The sequence below is a fragment of the Penicillium psychrosexuale genome (genome assembly GCF_028828465.1).
Source record: "Penicillium psychrosexuale strain IBT 29551 chromosome Unknown utg000004l, whole genome shotgun sequence".
Classification (NCBI taxonomy): domain Eukaryota; kingdom Fungi; phylum Ascomycota; class Eurotiomycetes; order Eurotiales; family Aspergillaceae; genus Penicillium; species Penicillium psychrosexuale.
The window spans coordinates 7,467,663-7,494,098 of NW_026643189.1; the positions used below are offsets into that span (position 1 = coordinate 7,467,663).

The following is a 26,436-nucleotide window of genomic DNA, read 5'->3' on the forward strand; positions in this document are numbered from 1 at the left end:
CCTCTTTGTCGAAACGGAAATGACCAGAACAGACTTTCCCCAGTGTGTTCTTGCGAACATGAGGGGTGCCGGGGAAAAAAACGTTGAGATCGGATTTTTCGTCAGGCGAGGACATGCTAGCGCAATTTAAGGAAGCTCCGTACGGTTGTGAAAGATTTGAAATGGAATTGTATCACAGACTCCGGGTATGGGGACGGATGGAACTCGCAAGCCACGGTCAAGGGTCAGTAATTAGACTAAATACAAAATATCTAGACCTTTGACCTGTTTCTACTGCTGTAGACAGGGAAAGAAAAGTATAAAGAGAGAAAAGGAAAGCAAGATGAGAAGAATCCCAGAGCCGACACTATTCGAACGTCATTGAGATCTCGCCATCCCGGTGTCCCTGATCATGGTCCGCCCAGGCATTGGGCTCCATGGCCATAGCTCCGATGGCACTGGCACCAACCGTCGGCATTGTAGAGGCAGTTCTCAACTCCGGACGAGAGTGAAGGTCGTCGTTTCTAAATCGTGGGGATTCATAGAAGGATGTGTCAAAGGTCATTTCCATATCTTCGTGCATCGGCGAGGGAGAGAATTCATTGGGCCCGTAAGGAGAATACTGCCCCGAGGCTTGCGGGGGTAGCGAAGAAGTGCGAGTAACAGCTGGAAGTTCAGGTGTCTTGGGCCTCCTGTCGATAGGGGGAAGAGGGCTGCGCGGGTAGTGGTTTTGACGGGGCGTTCAGGTCTAGCTTCATCAGAGGCATAGTCGACTCTAATTCTTTGACTTCGATCGCCTCAGAGAGCAACTCGGCTCGAATGGCCTCAATATCGAAGAGGACAGTGCCGGGGCTGCTTTCGGGCTCGCTTGATTCGCGAGGAGCGGTATTTTTGTCGACATCATACGTTTCCCATTTCTTCTTTTCGGCCATCTTGCCTCGCTTGAACAAGCCGAAGCGCTTCTTCTCTGGCTTTGCCTCTGCTTCTCGGCGAGCTTCATCAATCTCGCGAATCAATTCGCGCTGTCGTTCGGCGTGATTATCTGGGTCTGGATCCTCGATTTCTGCAAACTCATCCTCAAGAACCTCCCAACCAACTTCCCTCAGAATTCGAGGCATAGCCGTACGATAATCCATGTGGCCATTCACAAGCGAGGTGATGTCAAAGTTCTCAATGCCCGGTATACCTTCGACAGCTGCGAGGCCGGCAACTTTCATGATGCCACCACTTGTTGCCCGGAAAAGGTAGCCCAGGATCCAATCATTCGTGGCATAACCGTTCACAAATCGGCCAGATACCACACTCCGAGCCTTGAGGTATTCGTCTTTGTTCGCCACAACGGGCGAGCCAAATAGGTATACATTCTGAATTAAACCGTGGGCGCCCTTTTCGGCCAGCTCTTTCAAACAAGAGAAGATCACACGCGCGCCGAGGGAGAAACCAAGCAATGTGATAGGCCGGTTGCCAAGATTCCGCTCTCGCAAGGAATCTGCCATAACGAGGCCGGCTGAATTGGCGCGTGCCAACGAAACGATCCAGGGATTGTCAATCAAGTATGCGAGTTTAGTGAGGACAAGTGGTAGTTGCAAGGATGCCATCAGCGCCATCAGGACAGTGCTACCTAGTACTTGTTGCAGACCTTGTGTTAATGCCTAGAGAATTGGTTAGTCTATTAAAAATTACCGCACATCTTTAGAAGTTTACCTCTGTTGCCAGAATATTGATAGTGTCACCCATGCTTCGAAGCATCTCAGGCTCCCATAGCACAGAATAAATATCGCCCATAATCGGATCGACAGTACTGAAAGGTAGACGAACATCATCGACCTTGCCAGTCATCCAGCCAGAGACCGTCACAATCAGATTGACCTTCTTGTTATTATGAAGAGGTCGATACTCGAACGTTTGAACTGCACCCATACGTCGTTGCGAAGCTCTCATTCCAATGGTGCTTCCACCTATAGTAGCACCAGAGGCGATCAAAGCTGTACCGCCTGCTCCTCCCAGGAATGCACTAGTTCCAGTGATACCCACTGTAGTAAACCCAGCTGCAAGACCAGCTCCGATGACGGGTGCCAACAATCCAGCGGAAAGGCCGATGACCAGTCCGCCGCCGACCGTTGCTAAGCCCATAATCATATATTTTCGCTTCAAGGCCATCTTGCGACGCTTTTCCATGTGATCTGACTCATCCCAATTTTCTTTCTCTTCCTGTTCTTGCATTTCAAGGGAGTCTGTGACTCGCTTTTCGAACCGTGAGATCTGTAGCCATGTTACACTCAAAGCTGCGCCGACCCTTTCCAAAAGAGTGCGCGACCGAGCGTCGTATGCTGAATTTGCGATGAGCACAAGGAACAGGTCGCAGAGGACAGTCCAGCGGAGATCGATATCTATGCGTTCAGAGGTTGGCATCTCAGAAGGCGTCTTGACCTCAGGGGGCTCCTCAGTCTCGTGGACCTCGTATGGCGGAGGTGGATCTAGTTCAGATGAGTCCGTCTCTGCGGAGAGCCTAGATGGAGAATCGAATTTTCGACTGGATGTAGATGTTTTCGGTCCATTCTCTGCCATAGGATTCTTGACCCGCGCATTCTGCATGAGTGGTCGCACCAGATCTTCTGGTTCCACCCCATGCTCCGCGAGCTGCTCAATCATAATCTGCTCAGCAGGATTGATATCCATATGAGCATAGACTCGCCCCATGATCGCCTGGCCCCATTTTCGCATGGCATCCGAGGCTTTCTGCATGGTTCTGCGCGTAGATTTGGTTGTGGCAATTGACGCCAGATCATGATTCATATAATGGATTGTCAACCTGACAACTCCCACATACGCGATCTTTTGAGTCTCGTTGAGAAGGTCTTTGGTGGCCTGGAGCTGGCTGATGGTATCTCGCAGTTCCTCGCCAACTAGACCGGCAGAGTTGCCGCCTGCCTCTCGAAACAGGTAGCTTGTATCATCATCTAGACTTGTAGCAGACTGGGCATCATCGTCGAGCTGCACCCGAGTATAGCCCCTCCCTGCTCCTCCTAATCCTTGGTATACAGCCTCGTCGGATTCTTCTTTGGCGCCACGAGCAATAAGTCTCCCATAGTCGTCATAATAGTCGAACTCTCCAAGCGCAGGCATCGCTTTCCACTCATCGGGCTCTGGCTCTGACTCCTCACTCTCGGGGTGATGTGCATCAGGTTGGGCGAGGCGCTGGTGCGACCATTCCGACACCTGGGGGGGCCTTTGTTTCGAAGTTGAGGTCCGAGGCTGAGCAAGAGCTGTAGAGGCCGAGGCCGATGAATACGCCGGGAGTGTAGAAGAAGTGTTATGGTCTGCGCCCTTGTCTCGCTCTTCTGTATTATTCGAATTGGCTAGCTTGCCCTGTGATAACTCCGGCTCCTTTCCCTTTTCCACAGCGTCACTGTAGCGCGTCGAGCTCACAGGTACATTCTGGATATTTTGGCTGGCATTCTCTCCTTCGCTGGGTGCGGGGCTGTGCCGGCGTGCTCGGATGGGAAGGCCAAAATCATCTACTTCATCTGATGCAATAGGATCTTGTTTAACAGATCCTGCAGCGGGTTTGGGTGCTACTGGTTGTGGCGCTGAGCGCTCTGTCTCTTTTCCATTCTGATTTGTGGGGGAATCGCCCTTTGTCGATTGGGGCTCGTGCTGGGACGAATGGAGGGCGTTCGGCGGGGATAATATAGGATAATCGGAGGTGTCTACAGTGACACCCGAGGCTGCGGTCATGATTTCATGGACTGGAGGCTCTTGGGGGCCTTAAAGGTGGTGTATCGGATCCCAGTTGTCCCTCGTTCCTTCGCGATACCTTCGGGAGCTCACCCATCCGGCCTCACAATTGTTGCGTTGAGCTTTGGGGCTCTTATTTGAGTGTATTTGTCTTATCACGAGTTTCCCACGTCCGATGGTGGGCCACTAGATTGTCATCGGACAGGCTTGAGCAATAGTCTCCGCAGATGACGGTGTGCCACGCGGCGAAAAAAGGAGGGGCGAAGAATGCGGCGGAGAGATCAATTAGCTAGCAGAGAGCAGCCACAAGAAAGGATTCAAATCGAGTCTGTAATTAAAGAGCTTAAAGAGTTATTGTAGAGAGTTGGAGATTTGGGGAGAGATTAGGCAAATAGCAAAAGGAACTGTGGAGGGACCGAAAGCGGAAATGCGCCCATCGGGTCCGATGCTAAATAAACAAGTCTGAATGAAAACAGTAGATCTTCGAATAACATACATTCTTGTTTGATTGTTTTGGATATTGATGTTCTCTATGGAGTATTCTTCATTCTATGGGAGCGTTTCACATTAATAGGTCAATGTTAGTAGATCCACCTCGGAATAGCTGCATGTCTTCTCCGTACATATATATACCCCAGGGCTATGTTTGTGGCTGTTTTATTGTATTTTGTTATACAAGGCAAGAGAAATCCCTCTACTCGGAGATAACGGAATTCTGCACGGAGTAATCAGCTTACCATTCATTCCAGATCCCACTTCTCATAATACGAGGTCATTGCCACCATGCTTCGCCCTGGGAAAACCCCGGCTAAAGAGCAAGGGTAGGGGCCATCCGAAGACCCCCGGGGCATAATCTGCCCTTTTGATACGGGCGAGACAGTCTTGATAAACAAATCCAAGGCAATCGAGGTTTGGGGCAGTGCCGGTTACTTTTGCCCGGGACTTCATGTAACAATGAAAAGTATGCGCTAGATCATTTCAGGTTGAAGATCAACTCCGCCCGTCCTCGTAAACCAACGAGAAGGCGAGAAATCATAGACTATGACGCCATGAATCGCGGGCGTACAGACAGAAAACCCTCCGGGAGTTCAAATTGATATGTCAGACGTGAGTCACTTGATATGCAGTTGCGGCTCTAGTTCTTGGCGGGGAACAGCTTGGAGGTTATGATAGTTGGAGGAAGTCCACTTTGTCTTTGATATGATCTGAAACACTGCTTTATCATGGCACAAGGTATGCCTTTCCCTTTGAAAGTTGAGAAATTCTTCTAATGAGCTCCTTCTCTCTAAAGGCTCACAGGCTTCCATTATTAAGGTTGCCGGTGCGGGTTTTCGCCTCTCACTGCTCCTCAATGCTGCCGCTTGTCAACTCGCTCAGTCCAGACTGGAGATTCATAGTATCGCCAAGGGAATCTCGCTTTTTGCTCTGGTGCTCAAACATGTTGGGCAGATCATTGAGGGCACTGATATGGACCGGTCCTTAGAGGCGACAGAGAAGGCATGGGAGATCTCCGGACAAGGCCAGATGATATTCATCGAGATCGAACACATGCTGGACAAACTGAAGGCAACCGATAAGGACAATGATCTTATGAGAATCCCACTGCAGGATAGACTCAAATGGTGTTTCCGGAAGCAGCATGTCACTTATTTGCTAGCCCAGTTGGAATCTCTCAAGCTCAGTCTGATTGTGATGCTACAAATTCTACAGCTTGGGGACGTTATCAAATCCAACATTGACGACGGAACTGATATTGATTCCTTTACAGCCACCGCCAACGATGCCATTGCTCAGGAGAAAGCTGAATCTCAGAACATGATAATCGTCCGATATTGGTCAGTCAAGCGCCTTGATCGCTTGTGGGATCTCGTGGAACAGGAGACCTTGGATGCTGCCAAAAACCCGACAAACCAGAGGATCAGTTTCAATTACTCGTCCAATACGGCATCGACATCGAAGCCATTTGCTGCCGCAACCAGATACTCGGATCCAACAAGACTGCCCATCATCGCTTTTGGGGATAGTGACGTGGAACTGAGTGATATGGAAAAATCCCCGAAAGATATGGTGCAACTATCTGAGAGCACGTTGAACCGGCTGCTTTCACTCTGGGTGCCTTCGATTGACCCTTCAAAACTACACCATGCCGCCAAGGGCTTTAACACATCTAACAACCGAGTACAACCTCGAGTCTACGTCTCTTCGGATGCCGAAGAAGATGATACCAAAGAGCTGGACTTTGATAATCACAGCTTCCGAGGTTACTACCTCGAAGGAGCAACAGTGGACTGGAGAGACCCCCATTCACAAGAGGCCCGACAGCATGCAGCAGAGCTACGCCGAAAGTACTCCAGCTACCAGGCTCAAGTGGAAAGCGAACCAGAGCCGGATGAATATCTGAAGCGTCGATCCAGCCCCCGCAGCGAGTCGAGAGTCATCGACTCAAGTGACGAAGGCGAGCAGAGACCCGATACTCTTCGACCCTCACACAGCGCCAACCCAATGCAAGGCCGCCGTTTCCATTCCAACAGCCTCTCATCCAGATATCCGAGTCACAACAATCCCGACAGTAGACCTCCCGCATACCCAAGCGGCAGCTTCCCACCCCCGAACCGTGCTTTACCCCGTCCTCCACCATTACCTTCACACTCACAGCCGGGTCCTCCCCAGCAGCCATACAAATACTACCCAAACCAAGACTACGCTGCAGTCCCCCGATCCATCCCAACAAACATGAACCAATCAAACCCAGCCATCAACGTTCCCAATTCCAACCCCTCTCCCAGAGGCACATCGCCAAACCAAGTCTACTTCGAGCCCCCCAGGGCTCGAAACCAGGCATACAACAATATTCCCAACAACAACAACAACAAACTTCAACCCCGCCAACATCCATCCACATACCCGCTTTCCTCCTCGTCCCCCGAGTCTAGCTTCCGATCCTCGCCGACTCGCTCGGATCAAAGGTCCCCGTCGTCACACCCACGCCGGTCCCCGCGTGAAGATGCTAAGGATCGACATAAGGCGTTGACTCGAAATGCTACAAGGGGATTGGTGGGAATCGGGGCTATTGCTGGGTTTATGGATGCGTTGGAGGCGTTTTCAATTCTGTGATTCTGTTGCTTTACTTTTACGCTTTTCTTTTATTCTGTACTGCCAGGAGTTGAATATATCAGGTAGTTGGTCCTTGTTTCGGTTGGCTTTGATATCCATGTTCTATCTACGCAATGAATTGACGAACCTGTTTTGGTTGAGATTATTTGCACAAACTATGATTACTGATCTGCCTATGCATTATTGCATGTGGTTACTGTCTGATTATCCATGGAATCGGATCCTCCATAGATCCCGCTCCACGAATGTGTTATACAGCTCAATTTCGAGTAACTAAGTTAAAATCCTTCAAATACCCTTCAAATAGTCACATCGAAATACAATAACAACGATACATTCACAAATTAATCCAAGAACCACGAAGACCTATCTGGAAGGTCGGATACAAGGAGTACAAGACACAGGCCAATGCCATCAAAAACTACCAATGCAACATAAGGACATATAACATACCCCGTAGTGCAGAAAGGAACAGCCAAGACCCCGAATAAACCCACATCAGACCCATATCCAACACGTCAATGAACCCCGACGGTTCCACGGAAGTTCCGATCCTCCCGAGCCTCCGACAGCACTTTGCGAATGTATTATTTGTTTCGCTTTAAATGCGATTAATGTCCGTTGGGGTACTCGCTCTTTGACGGTTTCTTCTCTTTTTCTTTTTCTTTTCTTCTCGTCTTGGTGACTTGACTGTGTGTGGTGATGGGTATGTCTGCCTTTCAAGTGATACTCCCATCTATCAGGGCTGAGTTATTGAGCTAGGCTCTAGCCTTTTGGGATCTTCTTGGATGATGTTCTCATGTACTGGTAAGTATAACATAACCCTTGTTGATATGACTATGGAATATCAGGGTTAAAATATTAACAAGCTGATATGTATATACAGTTCATACCTATGATATGTGACATTATATATGTTGTAGACTCACTTTCATGTGCATCCACCCCAGGGTTTATTAATCCCAGGCTCTTATCTCCATCTCAAAATTCAGGCAAAGGCTGCATCCCAAAGATACTCCCATCAGGAAGCCACCCATCCAACTCCATGCCCGCCCTAGCCATATGCTGCCCAGCAGCACTAACCGGCATCCTCTGCGGCTCGTAGGCAAACTGAGGTGGCAAAATCGCCTGCGCATGCGTCACCGAGGGCTGATAGCCCGCCGCGCTCATGGCGTAGAAATTCGGGTTATTCCCGCCGTCCATGGCCCACATGCCCGCACCGCCCATCGCTACGTACCCGTCTATCGCCGGCGGCATTGGGGGCATGGGGACGCCGGGGAAGGAGTCCATCGTTGCTGGGACCTGATCCAAATGTGTGTCTTGCACTTGCACTTGGTTTTGGTTTTGGGTAGGGTGTGATGCTGTGATCGATTTTGTGGTGCCGATCGGCGGGCTTTCCGATACGACTTGAGAACCAGCTACTATCCCTCCATTTTGGCGCCTCTCCAGCCGGTCATACCAATCCTGGCCCTTAACGCCCACGACATGATACCACCGACTGGGGATAAGGTATTTGCCCCCGGCACTGGCCTCGCTTAGCTTTCTGGCTAAGGCATCGAGATAGAAAGCCACATTCACGGCCTGCGCCGTGACGACTTCCCCGAGAGCACCGGTTCGCACGGAGAAGTGTATTTTCAGCAGGGATGTCACGGCCATCGCGAACCGAGTGTACGTGAGATTTGGGAGTTTACGCAGAGTGTCCGTGCTGCAGACCAGCACGGCGTCCAGCAACTCATGTGCGGCGTTCATCCATTTCACCTTGATGTCGATGCGGATTGCGCTGAGTGGGGCGTCCGGTGCTTCGCTGCCGCTGTTGTTTTCTCCATCGAGGGTCGGCAGCGTGAAATATCGTCGTTTTATTGCGTCTGGGTCGCGGTAGCCTTCTCCTACGCCCAGTTCGTACATTGCCAGTGCTGTGTAGCGGTATTCGAGGATCATGGGGACTGGTTTGATGGAATTCGTTAGCATTGATTTTGGATGAATCATGACACAGCGAGAGGACTGGGGTTTCTTACCGGTCAGCATATCTGGTGGAATGTTCCTCTTCCACGTCTCGAGCCGCTTGTCGAACCAGCGTAGCACGGCTTGGACCCGCGACTCGGTTAGGGGTGATGTGGTACTGGTGTCGTCTAGACCGAATGAGGACATTGCTTCGTCGGTTATTCGTTGGAGCTCGAACCATGTCGCTACATGTTGATCCGTTCGATGCGGCGAGTTTTCTAGGTGTTTGAGAGACTCTGTCATCCAGTCGTTGAACTGGAGCATATTTGGGCGACGGGTTTTCATCGCAACGCTCGAACCGAGATGGTAGCAGCCGAGAACTGTCCTCGCCTGCTCAGCAAGCAGCTCGTCATGCCTGCTGCCTTTGCGATCGGACTTTTTCGAGACACGACGTTTATTAGCTAACCCAATTTCTAACGCCATCGTCGAGGCGATGTGCGTGTACTGATAAATCTGCAGCTTCAAAGGCGAGGCGGGCGGGAAATAATATATGATCATCAGCAGCAGCGCTTGCACTAGCTCCAGTGATTTTTCGCCTTCGATGAAGAACCTCTCAGAATAGAGGCGAACCATCTCACGGTTCAACACGGTTGCCAATCCTGCGTCGACGGATATGGATGTCGCAGCAATCACGGAGAGAAAGAGGACTGGCTTTGTTTGTCGCAGTTGAGCTGCCGTGGTGTTCGAAGGCAAGACGACCAATGGAAAGAAAAATGCAAGTTCGTGAATGAAATACGCCACCAATTGCTCCGCATCTTCGAGGGAGAGAATTCCCCGATCGATCACGTCGTCCGCCGGAGGAAGCCTCTCCCGCAGCGATTCATGGCGAGCCGGCATATCCGTGAAAATCGGCGGCGCTGAAAAGCCACCACTACCATGCACGCCGGAGTGCGGGGTATTCAGCAATTCAGGGGAACAATCCATATAACGGACATCCTCGGACGAGTGAGTCGAATTGTCCCGCAATGCGAGAGTGCTCTTAGCGTCCGTATCGGCCGATTCATCCTGAACATCGTCCCCGTCGCTGTCGTCACTGGAATCCGGTTCCTCTTCCTCGGGGATACGATTTTTCAAGAGCGAACGCATCATCCGCATCTCCTTCTCGAGCTGTGCAACGCGCGAATCCGTCCGCTTCCGGGGCCGCCGTCTCTGCGGCGCCACGAAGACGCAGGATCGCTTGCCCTTGGCGCATCGCTGGCATTGGTTAGACGTGGTTGGGCTGGGGAGGCAGCGGACCTTGAGACTTCGGCAAGACTCGCAGGATCTATTTAACGGCTGGGCGGCTGATCCTTGGAGGGTGCTTGATTCGCCTTGGGATGTGGAGGAGGTCTCTGACATATTCACACAGGCGCGCGCGCCGAGAGTTTGGTTCTTTCCCATAAATTATGAGCCGGCGTCAATGGTACGTCCGAATAATGCTGTTTACTGTGTATATCGAGGCATTGTATCGAGTGAAGTTCGTGCAATGGGGACTGACATGAAAGTCGAACTGACAGAAAAGACAGAAAAGTATCCGATAGATTTCGATGTCAGACCCCACAAGGATGTGAATAAGAGATTCAAGAAATTATCATGTGAAAGCTAAAAAATAAATCGAAGCTTAAAGCAAAAAGATGCTCAAGCGCTCAGGGAAAGGCTAGAAGCCCTGGAGAAGTGGAGAGGGTAAAAATCCCCTTCTCCACGCTAAGCGTCAGGTTCAGCCCAGTTCAGGTTGGGATAGAAGATAAAATACATCCCAGGTGGTATATTCCGGTAATCTTACATCCATACAGGTATAGATGGCTGTCCCTTCTCCTTTAGGGCTGTCCTTGCCGCTTTTTGGTCGCCAGAGTAAAACTGAGCACGTATCGTATATTATTGACTGGCCTCCATGGGCGTTTATCGGGATTACGATTCCGGCCCACCATTGAAATCGTTGCGGAATATCTTAACCCTAATTGAATGGTTTTGACAAACTCGTAGATAACAAGTTTCTGGGCTTATTGATTTGTGAGGCATTTTGAGCATCATTATTTCCTATCTTGGTAGCTGAATCGTGCAGCCATGATTAATCCTAGTGTTAATTCAACCTAGACTTATACTGTACGTATTATTACTCCATGGTTCGAAAGTTGAGAAAATATGTTATGCTTTTATATCTTATATGTATTAGCCATGCAAATTTACAAAGATACATGATTTCTATATCTTTCGTTAGCCTCCGTTGTGCGGTGTACCGGTAATAATCGGTGAATTAGACCCTGAGGACCCTAATAAAGCAGCGGCACCCCATCGGGAAAACCCCGTACTCCGCCATATGTGATCTACATTCTTTTACGGTGGCTGAGTTCAGGTACAACATACTCCGTAGTACTAGTTAACTCGACTTGTAAACGAAACCGTGAATGGAGATTGAAAGGCTAAAGCTAAACATAGCGAATCATTATTCCACTCGCTCCTCTGTACACCTCCACCGAAAATCGGAAGTCCATTATTGGCCAATCGAAAGTGCCTGGTTGCCCCAATCGGTTCATGCGCCTTTTACTCTCGCCATAGCTTCATATTTGTGGGGATGAGGGAAATAAATATGAATTCAAACCTTGGGACATAACATGGGACATAACATGTATGTATGTCCGGCCCGAATACCCCGGCCGAACCTGTGAAATAATATGTGGCTATGTACTCCGTACGCCGAACAGGGTGTTATAGTATCATCGGGATATAGATCCTATTCGCGAAGAGTACGGAGTATAAAATAGCCATTCAACCATATGCATCTGTATATCTGCATGCATGTCTCAGTTGTTGTCCACCCCACAATGAGGCCACTCGACACTGCCACAAACCAAGTGGATGAGCTACCGGCGTTGGCGGCTTCGGTGGTAGAGGACAACTATAAGCATGTGATAAGAAGACTCGGCTCGTCTCCGTTGAAACCTGATTTTCTCGGTATGCCGGACAAGTGTGCCCTATGGAACATCCGAGTAAAAGAGGTAGGTGTTGTTCGACACGCGTTAATTTGTAGGGTGAGTTGAAGGCATGTATATCAACGCTGGTTCATTGAGGAAATTTATGCGGTTATTCTGTTTGTTGTTCGAACTGGTTTGATCTCTCAGGTCCGATTATGCCGTCTTGACAAGCATTTTAGCGCGTGAGGTTGTCTAACGGCGATGTCCGTGGTTTGCGGAATAGACGGACACCGAACATCTTTAGGCCCTGCTTTGTGGCCAGCTCGCATCTTCCGCCACTTTCAAGGTCAATCCAAGTGACGATTGGAGGTAAGCGGTATGCCCTAGACACATACTCCCATTACTTCGAGCCATTCAGCTCGCACTCCACTACTCCGTACCAACAGATATGATCTTCGTGGAAAGGACCGGTTCAAATCCTTCCCGGTCGCACGGTAGCTCGGCTGGAAAATAAACCCGGTCCACTCATAGTCGACATCAGGAGTCAAGACTAGAACTTGAAGAAAATCAAAAGAGCAACTTTCCAGCTTGGGCAAAGTCGCTTTTCAATATCTTTCTGCTATGGACTCAAGCTGAAAGATCCACCGGTCGGAGTTGAGGCTCGGGGTCGGAGATTTCTTCAACCAGTGCTATGCACAAAGGCTTACTTCATGCGCCATCGGACATTCTTTCATGATTGGTCAGTTTCAATGACGTTTCGAAATGAGCCACGATCACCACCGTTGCAGTCGAGTCTGGGGAGGATCTACCCTTTATCCTCTATGCAATTAAGATTTTGGGTCTTTTTGCGTTGCTGCAGCCCATAACAGCAACATTAGAGATCATTGCTGGGGACGAGTGGGGCTTCGATCGGATCGAGTTACCCGAAGACCTTGGCGCAGAGCCTGTGTCTTTGAGATGCACCTTTAACCGAATCTCAGCCGAAGTAACCGATGAAGGTGATGTCTTATTCGAGAGCGATACATGTCCAACCTTATATCCACCAATTCTCAACCCGTCTCTAAGTGTGCGGACCGGGCAGCCACCAGACTAAAATGATGCGATAGGGGAGGACGCGTATGCCCCAATCAGTTTCTGGGCGCCACTTTATGTTACTAGCAGCCAAGCTACCTCTTTTGGGGAACGCCAATGGATATAGCGTTAGCGGGATGCGCGTCCTCGTCACCCATGGGAACATCGGGTTGAAATTCGTGTTTCACACGCAAAACTTTGCCAAGATTGCCCACGCGACCCTCAAGACAAGCTTATTGCCATGTGGGGCACGTCCGTGGCGCAAAATTGCAGACTCTGCTGATTCGATCCGTGGATATTGTCACTTGGGTTGTTCCTCTATGGGAGTCGTCAGCTCTTGGATAAGGGGGTTCCGGAAAAACCGGCGGAAATTCAAGCTGAAATGGGATTAACTGGCTACTAGTCAAAATATCTCCTGCGTTTTTGATTCTCCAGTCCCTTCTCCAGTTCTTCAATCTTCATACATTATTATACCCTCTTTTCTATTTGTTATCTTTGTTCTCCATAAATTATCCCGTCTCCGATCCTCGGACGTCACCCATTTTGGAAGAGACTCCCTGTGGACAGCACAGGTCGAACCTGTCTTCGCACAATTTCTAGGCTCATTGTACATATTGAGATCCGGAGCATGAAGTGTCGGGGTCTATGAAACTCCAGTACGGAATGCGCTCTGCAGTCACCAGAGTCTTGTGGCTCTATGGATTCCTTTTGGCGACTACCATTTCTGGAGTCTGCGGAGATACAGAACCGAATTTCATGAGCGTGCGAAAGAATGTAACAAAGGAGTATAAGAGTGAACGTGCGATACCGAAAGAGAAGTACTTTCGTAAGTGCAATCCTTAATCCTTTCGTCGATGTCTACAACCCCAAGCTTGGTTTATAAGGCCACGAACCATGGAACTCTTATTTGAATCTTAACTGACTCGTGTGAACCCTACAGATGAATCAGAGTATGTTGAACATCTCCCTTCCTGTGAATAGTACCAGATATGATCAAAACTAAACCGCAATACTCAGATTCAATCATCATTATGACGGCCGGTACGCTCGCTAATTCTTCAATCCCAACCGCGATGTCTAACGCTTTTCAGATACGCCAATGCCAGTCTCCCAGATACAAAAGTCATCCCATATCTCTCGGATCTAATCCAAACATATTTCACAACAATGAACGCAATCGGTGCAGAGACATGGATCATGCATGGGACTCTCTTGGCCTGGTGGTGGAACCAGAAGGTGGGATTATGGATATCCCGGATTCTAAGGTGACTCCCTAACCAGTTGTATAGGTCTTTCCATGGGACGACGATCTAGATGTGCAGATCTCGGAGGCGACGATCCATTTCTTGGCGGATTACTATAACATGACAGAGCATCATTTCGATCTTCCTAACGTCGACGGCGGCCGTACATACATGCTCGAGGTCAATCCTCATTATGTCGTCAAATCTGAGAGGGACACTTTGAATAAGATTGATGCCCGGTGGATTGATATGTCGTCCGGTCTTTTCATCGATATCACTGCTGTCCGCAAGGATGAGGCTAAGCGGCTGAATGGCCATCCGGAAGCGCTAATGTGCAAGGATAAACATCACTATGAAGTAAGTTGTCTGGTGGTGCTGTCTGTCTATTCTTGCTAACGGGTAATATAGGAGAGTGACATCTTCCCGCTGCGCGACAGTCTCTTCGAGGGTGTTCCGGTCAAAATTCCATACGCTTATACATATCTCCTCGAAGAAGAGTATGGCCCAAAGGCACTCACGCGAACGAGCTTTTATGGGTATGTCCTGAATTGTTCCATATTATATGTTAGTTTGGGTAACTAACTGTCCTAGTCACATCTTCAATGAACAGACCAAGATTTGGGAGTCTGCGGTGTGAGTTCTATAAGTATCATATCTAACGATGGTTGACTGATGCTCTACAGGCGTAAATTCAAGCGCTCGCTTCGACGAGGCTCACGCGGTAACAACTTACCATAAACACCCCTACACTCATTCCTCCTGCGCACATAGACGAAGCATGAGCGGACCACCGAGCGCATTCCTTGCATAAGTGCTTTATTTACCTCACCTTCAGCGTGACGGTCAGTATGCGTGGTGATTTCTTGCATATATCTGGCGTCGGTATATTTGAATTGGATCTGATGATAGAAGCAGTACATATACCACTATCTAAGCATGTATTTATTCCCAGGGCTTTCACGATCTATACGATCTCCGGAGTCCGGAGTCAAACGGAGATAACGGCCTTTGGCCTCAACGGGACGGCGCCCCCGGGGGCCAGACCGGGCGCTGAGTCATAGCCTTTGGAACTCTAATCAGTCACATGCGTCCAGGGCCCTAAGCGATAATTTGATGCCTATGAGATCACTCTGTACAATCTTCGTATTTTTGCCAGGTATTTCTTGCTAGAACCACTAGGCTTCAAAGAATGTGGGAAGCGAGACCCGAAGTCCTTACCTTAGCGCGATGTCGTTCCCTCCAGCTTCCCCAGAGGAGTTGAATCCCCTTCCCGTCAATTATAATTCTTCAAATACTCCACTACCTCCGAACTTGGTCGCCACCTTTCCCCGCCATGCGGCTACGGAACCCCCGAGCTCGACCTCTCGCAGCTGTGTGACCTGCCGTCGCAGGAAAGTCCGCTGCAACAAGCGATCCCCGTGTTCGAACTGTACCAAAGCCGGCATCGACTGCACCTTTCCCCCTCCTGGCCGTGCCCCCGCGGAAATCGAAACGTCCACCGGATGCGGAGTTGCTTTCGCGGTTACGTCGTTTGGAGGGTGTTATTGATCATCTTAGGGGCAATGGTGGTACAGAGGGTGGATCGACCTCGACTCAGGCGCCGCCTTCTACGACTGGATCTTCGACCGTTCGGAGCGAGCCGACTGCGCCCACGTCTGTTTCGACTGAGCCACAAAACCAGGTTGACGGTGGACGTCACTGTCCGTTTGAAGCTTCGGATCCGAAGAAACTCGCTCCCAATAAGTTTGAGAATGAATTTGGGCGGTTGGTCATTGATGAAGGCCGGAGCCGATATGTCAGCAATCGGCTCTGGACTAGTCTTGGGGACGAGGTAGATATCGCTCATCTTCTTTTGCTACCTCGACGTACTTCATATTAACATGTTTTAGATAGAGGAGCTGCAGGATATCCTTGACCATTCGTCCTCGGGGGAAGATGATACACCTTCACCAGAGTCTTCTCAGTCGGCCTCCCATGACGGCTTCCTTTTTGGATTCTACTCGCTTTCAAAGTCTCTTCGAGAGTTTCACCCCCCAATGCCCAAGGTCTCCTTACTTTGGGAAACATACCAGGAAAATGTGGCTCCTTTGGTCACCATCGTACACCGACCGACTGCCAGAGACCTGTTTTCCCAAGCAGCACGGAACCCTGATGCCTTGGACAAAAATTCAGAGGCATTGGTATTTTCCATGTATCTTTGTAGCATTGTCAGCATGAAGCCAGATGACTGTTGGTTCCAGTTCGGGGAAGACCGAACTATTGCTGTCAAGAGGTACAGGTTTGCTACAGAGCAAGCGCTTGCAAAAGCCGGGTTCTTGAATACACAAAGCTTGGTCCTTCTGCAAGCGGCTGTCTTATTCTTAGTCTGCGTGCGACGAGAAGATGATAGCAAATTTGTGTGGTCTATGACATCGATTGTATTACGCCTTGCTCAGAGCTTAGGCTTACACCGGGATGGCAGCAATTTCGCTCTGAAACCGTATGAAACAGAGATGCGGCGCCGATTATGGTGGCATATTTCACTATTGGATGTCCGCTCATCTGAAGACCATGGGACCGACCCACTCATTCACGAGAGCATGTACGATACTCTACTGCCATTAAATCTCAATGACGACGACCTGTCGCCTGACATGGAAGAGCCCCCCAAGGAGCGAGAAGGCTTCACGGATGTCACATTCTGCCTCATTCGCTGTGAGATAACGAGCGCTTTACGGAGAGCAAATTACGTGTGCCCCGGAGCCCAGTTTCGTTCACCTAACAGTTTACCGCCCATAGATCGTGCTGGACAGATGATTCAAATTATCAGTGATCGATGTGAACAACGATATATCAAGCACTGTGATATGAACATTCCCTTGCAGTGGTGCACCGCCACAGTTGGGCGTCTCATCCTTGCTAAATTATGGCTGATCGTCCATCACCCAATGACCCGAAAAGAGCGTGGAAATGTGTCACAAGCAACGAGAGAGAGCTTGTTTCTGACTGCAATTGAGGTCCTTGAGTTTGGCCACTTGCTTGAAACCGATCTCAAGACCGCCAAATGGGGCTGGCTGTTCCGGACCAATATGCAATGGCATGGAATCGCATTTGTTCTGTCCGAGGTATGCGTACGACCAATTTGCCCTATTACCGATCGAGCTTGGAGCGCTGTCAGTTCGATCTACACAGAATGGGCCATGCAGGCCACACATAAGAAGGGCATGCTGTGGCGGCCGCTCGCCGCCTTGATGAAAAGAGCTGCTGCCACCCGGTCCAAGCACAAGGAAGAATTGCTATCCAGTTTTGGACCATTCCCCACCACAACAGAGCCTATTCAAAGCATCAATCATAACCATACTCTTCCGCGGATTCATATGCCAATAGGGATGCCAAATTCGCCCTCGATAAATCGGCCAGGCTCAACAGCATCTGATACAGACTATGACCCCAGCAATGGACCATTGGGTGCTCTTCGAAATATGTTCCCTGGCATAAACATCCTAGCTACTTCAAACGATATATTCGATGCTCCACCGGCCCAGAATAATATCTCGGCACCGAGCTTGCCCACAAGCCTTCCCTACAACACAACCATGATAAACCCATTCTTGAATGAGGCTCCCCTTCCTGACACCACTCAGCTCAACTGGGAGGAATGGGATCAAGTCATGCGTGATTTCCAGATGGATGTTGAAAATGACGATTCTCTGCCAACCAACGGTAATGTTGCCGAATGGTTTGCTTAGCCTCTTGATAGATGGCAGTTCATTTCTCACCTGAGGCCTTTTCTATTAATGATGGGATGATTTATGGCGTTGGTTATTGATATCCCCTCCCCTCACTGTTATTATATTCCTCTTCTCTCTTACGCATTATATCGGCGACGTTGTGTTGTGGCAACACTGTATATCCAATATCTAACACAACCGTTAATCAAAAACGCAATCTCAATACCAGTCAATGAATTTACCATTAAATCATCGAAAAAATATACTATTCGTTATCACTTAATTGTATACTTCCAAATCGGGATCTACTCCACCACGTGACTACGGTGATAACAAGCTCCAAGCTGGCATCAACCACCACTTTCCACTCCGCCATTGTCCTCCAACCCACCCTCCCTGCACCAATTTTGCAGTAAAATCTTCATCGGTGATATCTATAATCTATTCAACGACAACTCCACATACCCAAGTACTACCGATCCGTCTAATCCTAAAATCATGGCTCCCAAGCGCCACGCGGCCTCAACTACCTCCGCGGCATCCTCCACGCCCACGCCCACACCCGCACTCACAACACCGAAGCTCTCCTCAGGCCCAACAACCCTCAAGACCAATGCCTCAGCCGCTGAAATTGCTAGCCATGTCTGGCAGCAGTATGCATCTACAACGCCGCAGCGGACACTCCTCCTAGATGCCTTCATGGCGTTCCTGGTTCTTGTTGGTGGATTGCAGTTTGTGTACTGTGTTGTAGCTGGGAACTATGTAAGTGCAAATACCATTCCGTTTCTATTGCTTTTCTTCACCCTCTTTTTCTCTTGTCTTGTCTATACGGCATGTGATTTGCAATTGGAAATTTATATACCAATAACTAACAACTGTTCCCTCCCATATAGCCCTTCAATGCCTTCCTCAGTGGCTTTAGTGCTGCTGTTGGTCAATTCGTCCTTACGGCAAGTCTGCGCATGCAAACTAGTGACAGCGGTACTGGTTCTGGATCAAAGCCGAGCTCTAAGGGGAAGAATGCGCGCTTTGCAGATGAGAGTGAAGAACAGGGGACGGGTATTTCACATGAGAGGTGAGTTCCTTTTTGTCTTTTGTGTTTTTTGTGGTGATCCAGCTTCACGATTGTTTTTCCAAGGCTATGATGGATGCATATGCTGATCTCTAATTCTAGGGCCTTCGCCGATTACATCTTCGGAAGCTTGATCCTACACTTTTTCTGTGTCAACTTCATCAACTGAGTTGTGCCCGGTGCTAAAAGCCTCTGTTCAATATGTACCATGCTGGCTCATTCTGTTTCCTGTCTGGGTTTAATTCGTTTTGATCCCCCGATGGGATGGGGAATGTCGTCTCTTAGATATCCTTCCATGTTGCACCTTTTTTAGCCGATCCTTGTTCTGGTTCTGTACGCTGGTCTTTGATCGAAGTGGAAAATTTTATTCATATTTGACCTATCTGCTTACACAAGGTTGACTTGTTGGATAAGCGTATGCTGTTCATATGGCCCTACCTCGGAGAAAGCTTGGGTGTAAAGAGCAGAGCGTACTCGGAAAGGAGCTGAATGATAACTCAATGCCGGGTATCGATTGAACAAAATCCATGTAGATGGATGTAAAAGAAGAAACGAATATTAGACTAATTGTCATATTATAATGCAAACGATAAAGGGAGTATTAGAGAAAGTAAGTATATCACAAGTGATGACGACAAAGATCCTGCCTAGAAGTATATTTCGCAGAAGCAAGCTCCAAAAGCAAGCTGAATACTAGCTCCAAGAGCTTCTCTATTAGATACTACGTGATAACTTAGGATTACATAGGGAAATGAGTATACACTCAAAAAATCAGAGAACTGTCTCTATTCTTTTATTGCTAGAACTGACTAGCAGCAACTTAGCCGGCTAGATTGTCACAATCCAAACTAGCTTAGTCGCATCATTCCACGTCGTAACGTATTCGTAACTGTGATTCAAGATCAACACGTAAGACCGTAGGTCAATATATTTGGAAAATCCTAAAGGATTTCAGGCAGAGGAAAGAAGAGAGTGGACGTGAGGCGTACGGGTCTTCATGCACAGCACATCTATCGGGGTATTAGGGGACAAAATTTGTGACTTTCACTCCAAGACCAAGACTAGAATGCACGTCCTGGCCTCCGAGGCACCGTAGGCCTCTTGACCACACTGCTTCCGGGACGACTTCCACCTCCATCGTGAGCGCCATCGATATTGGCTCCAGGCCGCGAGGAAGATGAAGATGAAGCAGTCAAACCGCCGACCTTGCGTCCTGGCTTGATGATAGCTTTACGCACGACGGACTTTCCGCCAACCTCGATTTCCGTTCTGCGGCGGGCTGGGTCGTTGCGTTCCTGCTCGCGCAATTTCTCGGCAGCAGCACGTTCACGGTCAGCTGCCATCTGCTCTTCGATTTCCATGCGCTTGTTGAACTCGATTTCTGTCACGCGGCGGTCGCGCTGCGAGTAGCCTTTTTCTTTAACGGAGTAGAATACGCCACCGAGTTCGGCGAGCCACTGAGAGAAACGAGTTAGTTGAGTACTAGATGACAAACAGGCATGAATGGGGGAGTGGTAACTTACATGAGGGTCAACGGCTGTCACTGTGGACATGTATTCCTTGGACGTCAGGATTAACTCGTGGTAGACGACGTACTCGGGCACTTGGCCGATACCGTAAAGGGCACTGGTGGGATGGAGCGCCATAGTCACGCTGGTGCGGAGATTAATGAACTCGCCAATGCCCTTTAGTTTTGCGGCTTGATGGAAGAAGCCCGAACAGATGCACTTGCGGATCAAGTCCCAGTCTGTACCGCAGCTGACGAGGGGCATTTTTTGTTGGATCATTATGTCGTGAAGTTGGTCTCGGACCTCCTTGGCGCGGCGGAGGGTTTTGGAGTGCAAAAAGTGCTTGATGCACCAGGCATCTGAGTGACCGTTGGTTTTCCATTGAGTATAAACGTGGAGAAGGGTCAAGTGATCGGATTCTGGAACGAAGAATTTCTCGTGGGCTGAATCGGCTTCCTCCTGTCGTTCTTTGGGACGATAAAAGACATTTGCAACCGAAAGCATTGCGACGATGGTTAACATTTCCTCGCTGCACTCGTATACATCGGAGGCCATGATTATGAGCTTGGCAAGAGGGGGATCCATGGGGAATGGTGTCATGCGACGTCCTAGAGATGTAAGATCACCCAGGTTGTCCAGAGCACCCAGCGACCAGAGCTCGAAAAGAGAGGTAGAGATTGTCTCTTGTGGGGGAGGATCCATGAAGTCGAAGTCCAAAAGGTCCTTCACACCAAGGGATTTCAGTAACAGTATGGTATTGGCAAGACTGGTTCGCTGAATCTCAGGGATCGTTTGAATGTAAAGCTCGTTCTTGTAGGCTGTTTCCGTATATAGACGATAGGCCTTGCCCGGCCCAGTCCGCCCAGCACGTCCAGATCGCTGGTTTGCATTGGCTTGGGAAATCGGGGTGACCTGGAGAGAGTCCATACCCATGCGCGGGTTGTACACTTTCAGCTTTGAGTAACCTGCATCCACAACGAACATGATACCGTCGACCGTTAGACTTGTCTCAGCAATATTCGTAGCCACAATTACTTTGCGCACGCCCGGGGCGGCCTTCTCAAAGATCTTTGCCTGTTGCTCGGCCGGCATTTGACTGTAGATGGGTAGAACGCTGAGTTTCGGCGGATCATTCAGCTGCTTCAGCCTTTCTTCGACCAGCTCGCAGGTTGCCTCGATATCTTCCTGGCCAGTCATGAAGACAAGAATATCACCAGCGCCCTGAGACACATGAATGGCCAAGACCTGCTTGACCGCACTATCGACATAATCTTCACAGGGTGTGCGCGAGAAGTGAAGATCAACAGGGAAGGTTCTGCCGGGAATGACGAATTCTGCGGCACCGCCAAAGAAGCGCGAAAATCGTTCAGAGTTCATTGTTGCTGAGGTCACGATCAATTTCAGATCTCTGCGGCGGGTCAGGACTTTCTTAAGAAGACCCATCAAGACGTCAGTGTTCAAGGCTCTTTCGTGTGCCTCGTCCATAATGATACATGAGTATTTGTCGAGATCCTTTTGGGTGAGAGACTCCCGCAGCAATACACCATCCGTCATGTCTAGTACATAAATTAGCTATATGATCACACCAAAGCGGAAAGAAGAAACTCACATTTGATCAACGTGTCATCACTCGTACAATCCTCGAAACGGATAGCGTATCCGACGAGTCCACCGAGCTCAACATCCATCTCCTCGCTGACTCGCTTAGCGACACTCATAGCAGCTACACGGCGAGGCTGCGTGCATCCGATCATACCGAACTTAGAATAGCCATCCTCGTGTAGAAATTGAGTGAGCTGGGTGGTTTTCCCAGATCCGGTCTCCCCAACGACCACCACAACTTGGTTATCCCGAATGACTCTCATAAGATCCTCTCGCACGGCAAAGGCGGGCAGATACTCTCTCTGTTCGCGCATGGTCTTGCTATTGCTGAAAGCGCTAGAGCCGCCGTCTTTCTTCATATGTCTGGCAAATTTGTTTCCTCCTCCTTTGTAGGTATCCTCGATGGGCACAGCGACAGCGCTGTCTCCTTCGTCCTCTTTGATGCCCATGAAGTTCCCCAGAGCTGTGCCGGCCATATTTGTCGCCTCCTGTGCTTGCTTTTGTCGTTCTCGCTGCTGCCGGCGCTCATTAACGACCCTGCTTCCTTTCCGACTGAATACCGCCATGTCACTTTGCGGATCCCGAACAGCGGAGATCGGCTCCAGTTGCTTCGTGAAGATCGTACGACCGTCGAGAAAAGGCGGCCTGAGATCGTGGACGAGTAAATGCACGCGAGTCGCTTCTTCATCTTCGGGCATGAAGTCGCCCTCATGGTCTCGTCGTTGCGCTACACCAGAAGTAAGCATTCGATTGGTTTCCCAATTGTCAATGTCCTTCCGTTTTGCGTCGCGCAGGCCTGCAGGGAGGTGTCCAAAGCCCTTGTGCCTTTTGGCCGGAGGGCCCATCTCGTTGCGAGACATGTCGTTCAGCCGGGCTGGTGAGCCAGGTTTCAGACTTGAGTTATTCGCAATGTACGACTCGGTGTGGTCTGCGTGAGGTTGACTTGAGAAAGTGATCCGCGGAGTCGAAGCTCTTTCCTATCTTCTTACCGCCTTTTATTGCCAGAGAAGAGTCACCGCCCTGGTAGTTACCTAGGCAATCTTCTGAAATGGCAATGTCATTAGCAGTGTTTAGCTTCTGATTCTCGAGAAGACAGCTTATTTGCAGCTTTGCTGACCCGAAGCAACCTTTTCTTAGAGGACGGTGGAGTCGAGCTGATCGACTTGTCACTGCACTGCGATATTAGTCACGTGGTATATAACTTAGTTCATGAAGAGCATATAATTGGTAGTATAGAGTTAAACCAAGAATTCTGTTAATGATATTGGAGTTGTCTTGGGTATCTGAGTATACATATGTGAGATACTGAGCTAAAGTGCCTATGTAGGGTGTGAGGTGCATAAAGTTCCATAGTAGTGGCTTCCACCAACACCAAAAAGTAACCGCCCCGCATCGTCATCCCAATTTCTCAAGCTTCCTTGTGCCGACCACGCCATATCAGACAGCCATCATGTCTAGCCAGAAACAGATTGACCCTAAGAAGCAGCAAGGTATGGTTTTTCTATTGCCCCTGCAGATCTCAAGAGTTCACGAAAGCTGATGCGAACCCCCTCAATCTAGAGCTTCAGCACCAATACACCAACTTCAAAAATACCCTTCAGCAATTAGCGCAAAAGATCGGTGATATTGAGCAGGAGGCAGAAGAACACAAGTGAGTTACTTACAGGGTTATGCGCTATCCCAGCATGGTCTCGCTGATATGAATCGGGGAGTTCACCACGAGCGAGCACAACCAGAGATGTCTCAACGAATATGTACAATGCTAACATCTATTTTTTTTTAGACTTGTGATTGAAACCCTCGACCCTCTTGCCGCAGACCGCAAATGTTTTCGCCTGGTGAATGGCGTTTTAGTTGAGCGCACTGTCAAAGATGTGCTTCCTACACTTAAGACCAACTCGGACGGGTTGAGACAAGTAATTGAGGACATGCTCAAGCAGTACAAATCAAAGCAGGATGAGCTGGATACCTGGAAGGTAAGCGCATCCCCTGTTTCATGGCTATTCCTAAGCCTGAAACCATATTCTGGAAACTTGATACGGAATACTAACTTTGATCTCCCCCTTTGCAGAAGAAAAACAACATCCAGGTTGTGCAGCCTTAGTGGCATTCCTTTTCTTTGTATACTTTCAAGTTACATGTTCCTGGGTGTAGCTATCTGCGTGTGAGAGCAATAGGCTACCGGCGTTACTGGGAACGGCAAAAGACATAATGCATCGTCGGTGTGTGCTTCGAAGTCAAAATTGCAAGATTAGCTCCTTATCATAGTAAAAGAGATATACCCATAAGTTCCCAATTTTAAGTGTTTCGGCTGGGTTCCTCGAAGCTCAGTAATGTCAGATGGCAGAGTCTTGGGTTTTGCAGGTATCAGCCCAGGACAACTTGAAGAAAGCCATAACTGATGGTTAACTAACACCATCTAGTCAATATTTTAACGATTCAAATTTCATACACAGCTAGATATGCATGTACATCGATGTAGGATTAAGATACTTATGGATGTCGGCCTTGATCCTGACTTGACAACAAATGACCGAGGTTGTATATCATAACACCTAGCTTCTAGATCTGTGATGACCAGTGTCATTATGCTGATAGGTCATGTTTTTTTGAGATTTGATTGATGCTCACCTTTTTGTCTGCTTCAAGATAATCCTTTTAAGAAATTGATATGTTTACTTGTGCTTTGTCTCCAAAAGTTGACTCCTAACAAGTAAGTATTGAAGTTAGTGGGTTTGATCTGCCAGGGCGTCTAGTATAGGACCAAGACACGTCTACAATTGTACATTCTAATGGAGTAAATTCAAGATTCCTTGTCTACTACATGTCTTATTTACAAGAACTTAGTGTTGATGTTATTCGTATTCAACCAATGTGCTAATAAAAAGCGTCTGAGAGCAAAGTTCGGCGGGGCTGTTCCACTTCGCGTGGCATCAGATCAGCGCTTCTTCAATTCAACTTACCCAGCATATTCACTCGAAACATTCGAAACATTCGAGACATCCAACCTGATATATTGGTTGTTCACAAAATATTTTGAAATTTTGTTCGAATCAGCTTTCAACCTTGGAACCTCCAAGGTTTTCTAACCATTACGTCATTGGGGAAGCTGGGAATCACCTCACACATTCAAGATGAGCACCGGCAAAAGGATCCTCCGCGTAGGAATAATTGGGTAAGAAGCCCATTGCCAAAGTGCTGAACCATATTGATACTGATATTCCAACTAGATGTGGCGAAATCACCCAAGTTGCCCACATTCCAACTCTCGGGTTCCTCTCAGATTACTTCCAAGTTACCTACCTATGTGATGTCTCCGACAATGCGCTCGAGCACTGTGCCAAGAAGGTCATTGGATGTATCCCCAAGACGACTCGCAAGGCAGAGGAGCTCTGCGCCTCCCCGGACGTGGACATTGTGATGATTGCCAACAGCGACGCCTTCCACGTTCCCCACGCCGTACTAGGCCTGAAACATGGCAAAGTCGTCTTCATCGAGAAGCCCGTGGCCCTCTCTCTGCAAGACGCGGACCAGCTCATCGAGCTCGAGAAGCAAACTTCCGGAAAGGTCATGGTGGGATATATGCGGCGGTATGCGAGTGGCTTCATTGATGCCGTCAAGGAGATAGGAAGCTTTGATCAAGTGTGCTATGCGCGGGTGCGAGATATTGTCGGCCCGAACTCGGATTTCGTTGGTCAGTCTGGTACGTTTCCTAAGGTTTTCTCTGATTACAGATCAGAGGACGTGAAGGAATTGTCGACCAGGACGGACGAGTTCCTTGAACAGGCTTTGACGGCGGAATTGGGGATTCCAGTTACGCCTGATACTGCTGCTCAGTGGAGGCACTTGGGAAGTCTTGGCTCGCATGATCTTAGTGCAATGAGAGAGGCTCTTGGTATGCCGACTGCTGTGCTTGGTGCTTCTCTATGCTCTGCGAAGGGACCCCCATTCTGGAGGTAAGTTGCAAATTCTATATCTACAGCTCCGGGAAACATGCTAATTATTTTCCCTCTCCAGTGCCCTCTTCCAATATCCCTCTTTTGCTGTGTCTTATGAGTCCGGAATTGATGATATCCCCCGTTTCGATGCGTCGATTGAGGTCTTTGGTGGACATAAGACTGTCAAGGTTTGCTTTGATTCGCCTTACGTCAAAGGGTTGCCTACCACTATGCACATTCGCGAGAAGTTGGAAGATGGCTCATTTCGTGAGTCTGTGGTTCGGAAGACGTACGAAGATGCTTATACATTGGAAATGAAGGAGCTTTATGCATTTGTTGTTGATGGTAAGCCCGCTAAAACCACTTCGAAGGATGCTAGGAAAGATCTGGAGATCTTCGGTATGATTATGAAGGCAGGTCTGGAAGGACAAGCTAGACTTAATGGTATTGTTCATAACTAGTGTCTCTTTGGTGTGCTCATGCTATATACATAATTTTGGAAGCATTGTTTGGGAGTATCAAAGTGAATAGGTTCTGAGAAAATATCGCCCGTAGGCGATCCGGCAGC

At 48.9% G+C, this 26,436-nt stretch overlaps 9 protein-coding genes across 9 annotated transcripts; 6 read left to right on the forward strand and 3 right to left on the reverse strand.

The window, feature by feature from the left end:
* Positions 1-346: 346 nt before the first annotated feature.
* Positions 347-3,717, reverse strand: N7518_008689 (TMCO4 family protein; the record flags this gene model as incomplete). Its single annotated transcript, XM_057189616.1, has 3 exons — positions 347-692; positions 715-1,631; positions 1,684-3,717. 3 exons carry the CDS (start codon positions 3,715-3,717, stop codon positions 347-349), a joined length of 3,297 nt encoding a protein of 1,098 aa, XP_057041319.1.
* Positions 3,718-4,940: 1,223 nt separating this feature from the next.
* Positions 4,941-6,831, forward strand: N7518_008690 (uncharacterized protein; the record flags this gene model as incomplete). The annotated part of the gene is made up of 2 exons (XM_057189617.1): positions 4,941-4,950; positions 5,009-6,831. The coding sequence occupies 2 exons, from the start codon at positions 4,941-4,943 to the stop codon at positions 6,829-6,831; spliced, it is 1,833 nt and encodes a 610-aa protein (XP_057041320.1).
* A 981-nt stretch (positions 6,832-7,812) lies between these two features.
* N7518_008691 (uncharacterized protein) lies at positions 7,813-10,212 on the reverse strand (the record flags this gene model as incomplete). Its single annotated transcript, XM_057189618.1, has 1 exon — positions 7,813-10,212. The coding sequence occupies one exon, from the start codon at positions 10,210-10,212 to the stop codon at positions 7,813-7,815; it is 2,400 nt and encodes a 799-aa protein (XP_057041321.1).
* A 3,245-nt stretch (positions 10,213-13,457) lies between these two features.
* Positions 13,458-14,776, forward strand: N7518_008692 (uncharacterized protein; the record flags this gene model as incomplete). The annotated part of the gene is made up of 8 exons (XM_057189619.1): positions 13,458-13,620; positions 13,735-13,744; positions 13,812-13,835; positions 13,886-14,030; positions 14,084-14,395; positions 14,447-14,574; positions 14,630-14,671; positions 14,722-14,776. 8 exons carry the CDS (start codon positions 13,458-13,460, stop codon positions 14,774-14,776), a joined length of 879 nt encoding a protein of 292 aa, XP_057041322.1.
* Positions 14,777-15,265: 489 nt separating this feature from the next.
* N7518_008693 (putative C6 transcription factor) lies at positions 15,266-17,766 on the forward strand (the record flags this gene model as incomplete). Its single annotated transcript, XM_057189620.1, has 4 exons — positions 15,266-15,531; positions 15,596-15,869; positions 15,928-16,732; positions 16,817-17,766. The coding sequence occupies 4 exons, from the start codon at positions 15,266-15,268 to the stop codon at positions 17,764-17,766; spliced, it is 2,295 nt and encodes a 764-aa protein (XP_057041323.1).
* A 480-nt stretch (positions 17,767-18,246) lies between these two features.
* Positions 18,247-18,989, forward strand: N7518_008694 (putative oligosaccharyl transferase subunit Dad1; the record flags this gene model as incomplete). Its single annotated transcript, XM_057189621.1, has 3 exons — positions 18,247-18,510; positions 18,642-18,823; positions 18,923-18,989. 3 exons carry the CDS (start codon positions 18,247-18,249, stop codon positions 18,987-18,989), a joined length of 513 nt encoding a protein of 170 aa, XP_057041324.1.
* An 892-nt stretch (positions 18,990-19,881) lies between these two features.
* On the reverse strand, positions 19,882-22,790 carry N7518_008695 (putative mRNA splicing factor RNA helicase (Prp16); the record flags this gene model as incomplete). The annotated part of the gene is made up of 3 exons (XM_057189622.1): positions 19,882-20,277; positions 20,344-21,884; positions 21,938-22,790. The coding sequence occupies 3 exons, from the start codon at positions 22,788-22,790 to the stop codon at positions 19,882-19,884; spliced, it is 2,790 nt and encodes a 929-aa protein (XP_057041325.1).
* Positions 22,791-23,284: 494 nt separating this feature from the next.
* N7518_008696 (putative prefoldin subunit 2) lies at positions 23,285-24,034 on the forward strand (the record flags this gene model as incomplete). Its single annotated transcript, XM_057189623.1, has 4 exons — positions 23,285-23,420; positions 23,491-23,581; positions 23,714-23,906; positions 24,002-24,034. Coding segments are annotated over 4 exons (453 nt in total), but the record flags the coding sequence as incomplete, so codon positions are not given.
* A 1,030-nt stretch (positions 24,035-25,064) lies between these two features.
* On the forward strand, positions 25,065-26,329 carry N7518_008697 (Gfo/Idh/MocA family protein; the record flags this gene model as incomplete). The annotated part of the gene is made up of 3 exons (XM_057189624.1): positions 25,065-25,105; positions 25,161-25,886; positions 25,948-26,329. The coding sequence occupies 3 exons, from the start codon at positions 25,065-25,067 to the stop codon at positions 26,327-26,329; spliced, it is 1,149 nt and encodes a 382-aa protein (XP_057041327.1).
* Positions 26,330-26,436: the final 107 nt, after the last annotated feature.